General features: G+C 34.2%; 1 protein-coding gene across 3 annotated transcripts; it reads left to right on the top strand.

Moving 5' to 3' along the window:
- On the top strand, positions 1–8,355 carry LOC131595746 (uncharacterized). 3 transcript variants are annotated; one of them, XM_058868210.1, is made up of 4 exons: positions 1–287; positions 2,271–2,334; positions 2,900–3,618; positions 7,993–8,355. In XM_058868210.1, the coding sequence occupies exon 3, from the start codon at positions 2,904–2,906 to the stop codon at positions 3,615–3,617; it is 714 nt and encodes a 237-aa protein (XP_058724193.1). In that variant the 5' UTR covers positions 1–287; positions 2,271–2,334; positions 2,900–2,903; the 3' UTR covers position 3,618; positions 7,993–8,355. The 3 variants fall into 3 exon arrangements, 2 of the variants coding, with proteins under 2 accessions (XP_058724193.1, XP_058724194.1); XM_058868211.1 differs by lacking the exon at positions 1–287 and having other exon boundaries at positions 711–2,334; XR_009282032.1 differs by lacking the exons at positions 1–287; positions 2,271–2,334; positions 2,900–3,618 and adding an exon at positions 5,497–6,009.
- The last annotated feature ends 221 nt before the right edge of the window (positions 8,356–8,576 follow it).

Below are 8,576 nucleotides of genomic sequence, written 5' to 3'. Positions count from 1 at the left end.
TTTAATTGGATTAATTGGAAAATAATATTAAGGGTAATAATATTGTTTGTTAGAGCATAATTATTTATTTGACTACTCTATTTTATGATTGGGCCTATTTATTGGAGTGATAAGCAATTAGGGGGTGTTATTATTATTTTTTTAAAGCCCAATATAATAAATAAAGATAGTAAGAGAGGAAATGAGGAGTAGGAGAATCATTAGTTCATTTTGCTGGTTTTTGAAGAAATAGAAGTGGAGGAGAGGAACAAGAAGAGGAACTAGGGTTTTGGAGGAGAAATCAAGAGGTAAGGGGGAGAATCCCTAATCATTGTGGGCTAGTATAATGGGGTATTTGGTAGTTTAACATATTTACAATTGTTCATAGATGAATCTTATAAAATAGGTATTTTAATTTCTGTTAGTATGTTGAAAATCCGTAGAAGAATTAGAAATTGAAAACCAAGTAATGCTGAAGCTAATACCTCTGTATGTCATCCCATGGAAATGATGACGACGGTATGGCAAAGCGAGATTTGCCGCCACGATATGCTATGCCTTGTCTTAATTTTCTTTCGTTTCATTTACTTAAGTGTGTGGCTGTTAGTTTCATTTAATTATTTATGTGGTTGCTAGTGGTTGCTTGGGAAAATTCTAAATGAGTAAATACCATAATTAATTGTTGGAAAATACTATGGCTCTTTGGCTATAAAAAAAAAAGGCTATAATCCCTTGGTGCATACAAATGAAACGTGTTCTTCCCTGTTTCTTTCATTATCTTTTTTTTATTTTATTTCTTACTTGGCTAATGATGCTAGCCTACTAAAGTTCACATGTGAATATCTACCAAGTTTTATCAGTAGTAGCAATTGGTAGTAGCATAATTAGTGATTTGAAAAGGGAATTCATTGCTAGTTAATTATTAAAGAAACAAAGGTGAGACATAGTAAATGCTATAGGATAAAGAAATGCCATGGTGATGCATCATTGGTCAACTAAAAAACGTGATATGATGATGATGGATGACCGCGGCTACTGTTGATTACTTTTGGTCAATTGAGAGACATAAACACACCACTTGTTTTGAATAAACACCACTTGTAAAAATTCTGTTACGGTAGCGATAATCTACAATGCGTAGTTACTATGACCACTAGCTGTAGTTCCTTGGACAATTAAGTGGCACAATGAACATGTGAATTCTTGCATAGGTTGAAAGATTGCATACTGTAGCGCCTTCACACTTTATTAATTTCACATTAATAGCCACATATGATAATATAGTTAGATTAATTAGTAATTAGGTATGTTTGAATGGAATTGACTTTCTATGAAAGATAATAGGTTCCTAATAAAAATAGTAGTTGGACTGTATTTTTATTTATGGTACTATAATTGAAATTTAGAAATAGCTAGATGATAAAAATTTTAATGTCTTGTTGGTTTAATATGAAAGTGAGTAAACCATATGAAATTGACAAATAGGGAGTTAGCATATGATAGTGTTAATTACTAGTGTTGATTGAAATATTGGATTGGAATTGTGTGTTGACTATTATATGTGAATAATGCTTATGTGATGAGAATGTTGTGTACAATATTGTGGATAATTCATTGAGTGAATTATTGTGATATGCTAAATATTAAGATGGTAGAGATGATCTTAATTGCATATGTTGATTTACATTGTACATACATTCATATCATGGATGCCTTGAAACAAAGGTGGTTTGCTTTGAAACATAAGCGAGGCTTAGATTCTAAAGTGAATCGGAGGCGGTAAACTATATGTTTACGTTTGGTGGGCTTTGGTCTTGTCCGGATCGGAAGCGTGGCTTGGATTCTAGATATTGAATCGGAAAGCGGTGAAACTTTGGGTTCACAATTCGGTACCACATGCATAGCATCACATATCTTGCATTGAGTCACATTAAAATTATGCGATAATTGATTACGTGAAGTTGATGTAGTTGTGATATGTGTACGAGTTTGATAATTGAACGAGTGAAGTTTGAATACATATTTGATTAGATGTGTGAATATGCGAGAATTATGATTGTGTACTTAATTGAGAATATAATAGTTAAATTGAAATATTATACTATTTAAGCTTGTTGTATACTCGATAACATGTGAAATATGTGTTGATTACTATTATCTATCCTGTTTTACATAGTATGACCAATTACTTGAATTGTTGATTTAACCATTATATTCTGTTATACTTTCTTCATAATGGTTCGTATTCTCACCCTTCTGTTTTAATGTTGCCCTCGTTTGGCGACATGCAGGTTCTGGAGTTTAGTAGCCGCGTGTAACTTAGCTGGAGGTTCTTCCTTGGTTATTGGAGACTAGGTAGTGAGTCGATGCTCTGGTCATGTAACACTGGGTAGACTAGGTGTATTGAACTCATGTTATATTTGCGTATGTATTATGCTATGACTGGTGAACTTATTTATTAGTTACATGTCTTTTGAGAGGTTTACAAGCCAAACCATTTTGATTATGTTTATGTTGAATTGAGATTTATTAGTCGATGTATGATCATGGTATGGGACATGAATCATTGTAAATCACATGAGTATCATATATTTCCGCTGCAAAGGCATATTCAGGTTAAATTGTGATTTGGTATTGAGTGTTATTAAAATGACCAGGAGTATTGTGCTGTATAGATAAATGCTGTCAGTTTTTTTTAAGGTTTTTAGTTCTTCTAAAAGCATCAATGTGACGCCCTTTTGAATTATATGCATGTTATTCTCTGATTATTTATTAAATATTTTGGGGTATAGAAAGGGGTGTTACATTAGTGGTATCAGAGCATGGTCGACCAGTTGGTCAAGGTTATTAATGTCTTTTATCCTGTTGTATTTGATTCGTGTAGCTGACACGATCAATACTATTTTGTCTCGTTGTTTAGGAAGATGGCTACGGGAAGGAATGTTGACATTAATGTTTTGGCAATGATGAGGTGGACTGGTGCGATTGGACAAGCGCTGCAAGAAAATGTCGGTTATGGAGGAAAGGATGAGTTCCGTGCTTTTGGAGACTTTCAAAGGTGCAACCCGCCGATCTTTGAAGGAGGGTATGGACCGGACAAAGCGCACGCATGGATGAGAGAAATTGAGAAGATCTTTCAAGTCGTGAGTTGTACTGATGTACAGAAGGTACAGTTTGGTACTCACATCCTGACAAAAGAAGCTGACATTTGGTGGAGTAATACTGTGTGGAGATTTGCAATAGAAGGTATTGAAGTTACTTGGACTCTTTTTCGTGATGCATTTTTGGGAAACTATTTTCCAGAAGATGTGCGTGGAAAGAAAGAAGTGAGGTTTCTACAATTGAAACGAGGAGGAGAACAGTTCCGTGAGAAATTGTATGATGACATGAGGGAACAATCTGGTCTTGAAGAGAAGCCAAGTGGGGGAGGAGCTTCTATTCTGATTAAGTGCTACAGGTGTGGCGAGACGGGTCACAAAACTGTTGATTGTGGAGTTGGTTTGAGTAGGACTTGCTACAGTTGTGGTGAGCAAGGACACAATTGTGCCATGTGCGATAAGCCAAAGAAGGATCAAGCGAAAGGAAAAGTGTTTGCGTTGTCTGGTGCTGAGACTACTTCTAAGGATAAATTAATCTGAGGTACGTGCTTTATTATTGATAATGGTGCAACGCATTATTTCATTTTTTGGATTGTGCTATAAGATTGGATCATGTTTTATCTGTTATGCATGGAAGTGTAGTTATTGATACAACTGCAGTGGCTTTGTTTCTATTTCTTTTACGTGTTTGAGTTATCCTTTGCGCATCTTTGGTAGAGATTTTGGGAATTGATTTAGTTTGTTTTCCGTTAGACCAAATTGATGAGAATTTTGGTATGAACTGTTTGGAGTTGAATCAAGTAATTATAACTTTAAGGGTATTTTGAATCTTGGTGTTTAAGTGATTTCGAGTATAAGTTCTGAAGGAACACTATTATAGTTAGTAACGGTAGTTTATGTTTCATTATGATTGTCGATTGTCTATTGACAAATTGAGGACTTGATCACCCTTAATCTATTGTTGATAGGAGACGATATCGTATTGAACGAGATAGACGTGTCTTACTAACTTGGTAGCGTGTAAAGCGACCAAGGAGAAGTTGAAGAGTCGAATTGAGGAGTTGTTGAGAAGAGGTTCATTTGTCTGAGTGTATAGTTGTAGAGTTACGCTTGTTTGTCGAGTAAGAAGAAGGAAGGTTCTATGAGGTAATGTTTCTTGAGGATATTTGATTCTAAGAGCAACGATGATCATGTTGAACATTTAAGGATTGGATTATCGGTGCTGAAAGAGAAGAAGGTTATGTAAAGCTTTCTGAGTATGAGTTTTGGTTGGAAGGAGTGAATTTTTTTTTGGATATGGGATTTCGAGTTGAGGTGTGTTGATGCAGATATCGATTAGTGGTAGACTATGCTTCGAGGTAACTTAAAGTACATAAGAGAAATTATTCGATGTATGTATTGAAGTTGGTTGCCTTTGTGTTTGTTTTATAATGTAAGAGGCATTGTTTGTGTGGATCAAAGTTTGATGTGTTGAGTGATCACAAGAGTTGAATATAAGGAAAACAAGACGAGTAGAATTTCGAAGGATTTTAATCTTTGGTTTGAATTACCATCCTGGAAAAGTGAAGGTTGTGGCCGATGCATTGAGTAGGAAATAATTTTATAAGTTATATTGAGGATTCAAGAATTAGAAATCGTTGGAACGATTTAGAGGGTTGGGTTTGGTTGTGAAGCGACGTCTTCGTGTGTTAAGTTGGTATGTTGAAGCCTACTTGTGATATTTTGACAAGATTAGAGAAAGTTAGAAATCAGATTTGCAATTGGTTGACAAGATGATATTGAGTGATCAAGGAAAAAGTGATAACTTTTAGATTGTCGAGAATGGTGTCATGAGAGGTTGTGATCAAATTTGTATTCCTAATGGTTTAAATTCGGACAAAGAGAATTTATGGATGAGGAACATCGTAATGAATTGAGTATTAATCATGGTATTAATGATGTATCGAAATTTGAGGAAATGTTTAGTGGTAAAGTGTGAAGAGTGATATACCGGAATTGTGTATTTGAGTTGGATTTGTCAGGAACGATTTCGTTGGCGCAACAGTTATCTATTTCCGAGTGGAAGTGAGATAGTAACTCTTTGGATTTTGTTTCGAGATTGCCGAGGCATCGAGTAATTGTGAAGTGAGTTGGGTCAGCATGGAAAGTTGACGAAATGTGCTTGTTTCATTCCGATGAAGATGAATTCTTCGATGAAGAGACTTGCTAAGTGTGCATCGAAAGGATTGGGTGTTGAATGGTATTTCCTTCGGATGTTGAAATGACATCTTTTGAAGCTTTGTATGGTCGTAAGTGTAGAATGTTTTGTATCGATATGAATCGATAGAGAGAGTGGATGTGGTCTGGGTGTTGAGATGGTTGTGTCGACTGAATTTTCGAGGACGAAAATATTTAAGTGGGGGAGAGTTGTAACAGCCCGAATTTTATTATTTGGCTAATTAAATTAAATAAGGATTTATTTACTTAATTTGGACGAAGTTTGATAATTAATTGGATCGTCGGTGTTATTGAGAAACGTGTTCAAATTATTAAGTGAAGTTAGAATTTATTCGATTGATCGAAGAATTAATAAAGTGGAGCATGTAGAGAAATAATATTAGAAATAATATTATTATTGGATTTTACTTATTTGAGATAAAGTCGGATTTAATTGGATTAATTGGAAAATAATATTAAGGGTAATAATATTGTTTGTTAGAGCATAATTATTTATTTGACTACTCTATTTTATGATTGGGCCTATTTATTGGAGTGATAAGCAATTAGGGGGTGTTATTATTATTTTTTTAAAGCCCAATATAATAAATAAAGATAGTAAGAGAGGAAATGAGGAGTAGGAGAATCATTAGTTCATTTTGCTGGTTTTTGAAGAAATAGAAGTGGAGGAGAGGAACAAGAAGAGGAACTAGGGTTTTGGAGGAGAAATCAAGAGGTAAGGGGGAGAATCCCTAATCATTGTGGGCTAGTATAATGGGGTATTTGGTAGTTTAACATATTTACAATTGTTCATAGATGAATCTTATAAAATAGGTATTTTAATTTCTGTTAGTATGTTGAAAATCCGTAGAAGAATTAGAAATTGAAAACCAAGTAATGCTGAAGCTAATACCTCTGTATGTCATCCCATGGAAATGATGACGACGGTATGGCAAAGCGAGATTTGCCGCCACGATATGCTATGCCTTGTCTTAATTTTCTTTCGTTTCATTTACTTAAGTGTGTGGCTGTTAGTTTCATTTAATTATTTATGTGGTTGCTAGTGGTTGCTTGGGAAAATTCTAAATGAGCAAATACCATAATTAATTGTTGGAAAATACTATGGCTCTTTGGCTATAAAAAAAAAAGGCTATAATCCCTTGGTGCATACAAATGAAACGTGTTCTTCCCTGTTTCTTTCATTATCTTTTTTTTATTTTATTTCTTACTTGGCTAATGATGCTAGCCTACTAAAGTTCACATGTGAATATCTACCAAGTTTTATCAGTAGTAGCAATTGGTAGTAGCATAATTAGTGATTTGAAAAGGGAATTCATTGCTAGTTAATTATTAAAGAAACAAAGGTGAGACATAGTAAATGCTATAGGATAAAGAAATGCCATGGTGATGCATCATTGGTCAACTAAAAAACGTGATATGATGATGATGGATGACCGCGGCTACTGTTGATTACTTTTGGTCAATTGAGAGACATAAACACACCACTTGTTTTGAATAAACACCACTTGTAAAAATTCTGTTACGGTAGCGATAATCTACAATGCGTAGTTACTATGACCACTAGCTGTAGTTCCTTGGACAATTAAGTGGCACAATGAACATGTGAATTCTTGCATAGGTTGAAAGATTGCATACTGTAGCGCCTTCACACTTTATTAATTTCACATTAATAGCCACATATGATAATATAGTTAGATTAATTAGTAATTAGGTATGTTTGAATGGAATTGACTTTCTATGAAAGATAATAGGTTCCTAATAAAAATAGTAGTTGGACTGTATTTTTATTTATGGTACTATAATTGAAATTTAGAAATAGCTAGATGATAAAAATTTTAATGTCTTGTTGGTTTAATATGAAAGTGAGTAAACCATATGAAATTGACAAATAGGGAGTTAGCATATGATAGTGTTAATTACTAGTGTTGATTGAAATATTGGATTGGAATTGTGTGTTGACTATTATATGTGAATAATGCTTATGTGATGAGAATGTTGTGTACAATATTGTGGATAATTCATTGAGTGAATTATTGTGATATGCTAAATATTAAGATGGTAGAGATGATCTTAATTGCATATGTTGATTTACATTGTACATACATTCATATCATGGATGCCTTGAAACAAAGGTGGTTTGCTTTGAAACATAAGCGAGGCTTAGATTCTAAAGTGAATCGGAGGCGGTAAACTATATGTTTACGTTTGGTGGGCTTTGGTCTTGTCCGGATCGGAAGCGTGGCTTGGATTCTAGATATTGAATCGGAAAGCGGTGAAACTTTGGGTTCACAATTCGGTACCACATGCATAGCATCACATATCTTGCATTGAGTCACATTAAAATTATGCGATAATTGATTACGTGAAGTTGATGTAGTTGTGATATGTGTACGAGTTTGATAATTGAACGAGTGAAGTTTGAATACATATTTGATTAGATGTGTGAATATGCGAGAATTATGATTGTGTACTTAATTGAGAATATAATAGTTAAATTGAAATATTATACTATTTAAGCTTGTTGTATACTCGATAACATGTGAAATATGTGTTGATTACTATTATCTATCCTGTTTTACATAGTATGACCAATTACTTGAATTGTTGATTTAACCATTATATTCTGTTATACTTTCTTCATAATGGTTCGTATTCTCACCCTTCTGTTTTAATGTTGCCCTCGTTTGGCGACATGCAGGTTCTGGAGTTTAGTAGCCGCGTGTAACTTAGCTGGAGGTTCTTCCTTGGTTATTGGAGACTAGGTAGTGAGTCGATGCTCTGGTCATGTAACACTGGGTAGACTAGGTGTATTGAACTCATGTTATATTTGCGTATGTATTATGCTATGACTGGTGAACTTATTTATTAGTTACATGTCTTTTGAGAGGTTTACAAGCCAAACCATTTTGATTATGTTTATGTTGAATTGAGATTTATTAGTCGATGTATGATCATGGTATGGGACATGAATCATTGTAAATCACATGAGTATCATATATTTCCGCTGCAAAGGCATATTCAGGTTAAATTGTGATTTGGTATTGAGTGTTATTAAAATGACCAGGAGTATTGTGCTGTATAGATAAATGCTGTCAGTTTTTTTTAAGGTTTTTAGTTCTTCTAAAAGCATCAATGTGACGCCCTTTTGAATTATATGCATGTTATTCTCTGATTATTTATTAAATATTTTGGGGTATAGAAAGGGGTGTTACAGTAATCAAATGTTTGGTGGAAATGTTGGCGTTGGTGGTGCCTCGACAAATCAACAAGATAATGATGAAG

Source organism: Vicia villosa, linkage group LG4 (genome assembly GCF_029867415.1).
Source record: "Vicia villosa cultivar HV-30 ecotype Madison, WI linkage group LG4, Vvil1.0, whole genome shotgun sequence".
Taxonomy (NCBI): Eukaryota; Viridiplantae; Streptophyta; class Magnoliopsida; order Fabales; family Fabaceae; genus Vicia; species Vicia villosa.
The sequence above is the reverse complement of the archived record's forward strand: the minus strand, read 5'-3'. Positions and strand labels throughout refer to the sequence as shown.

Bases quoted from the DNA above. Each gene is read 5' to 3' on its own strand.
- LOC131595746 (XM_058868210.1), top strand. From the start codon at position 2,904: ATGGCTACGGGAAGGAATGTTGACATTAATGTTTTGGCAATGATGAGG.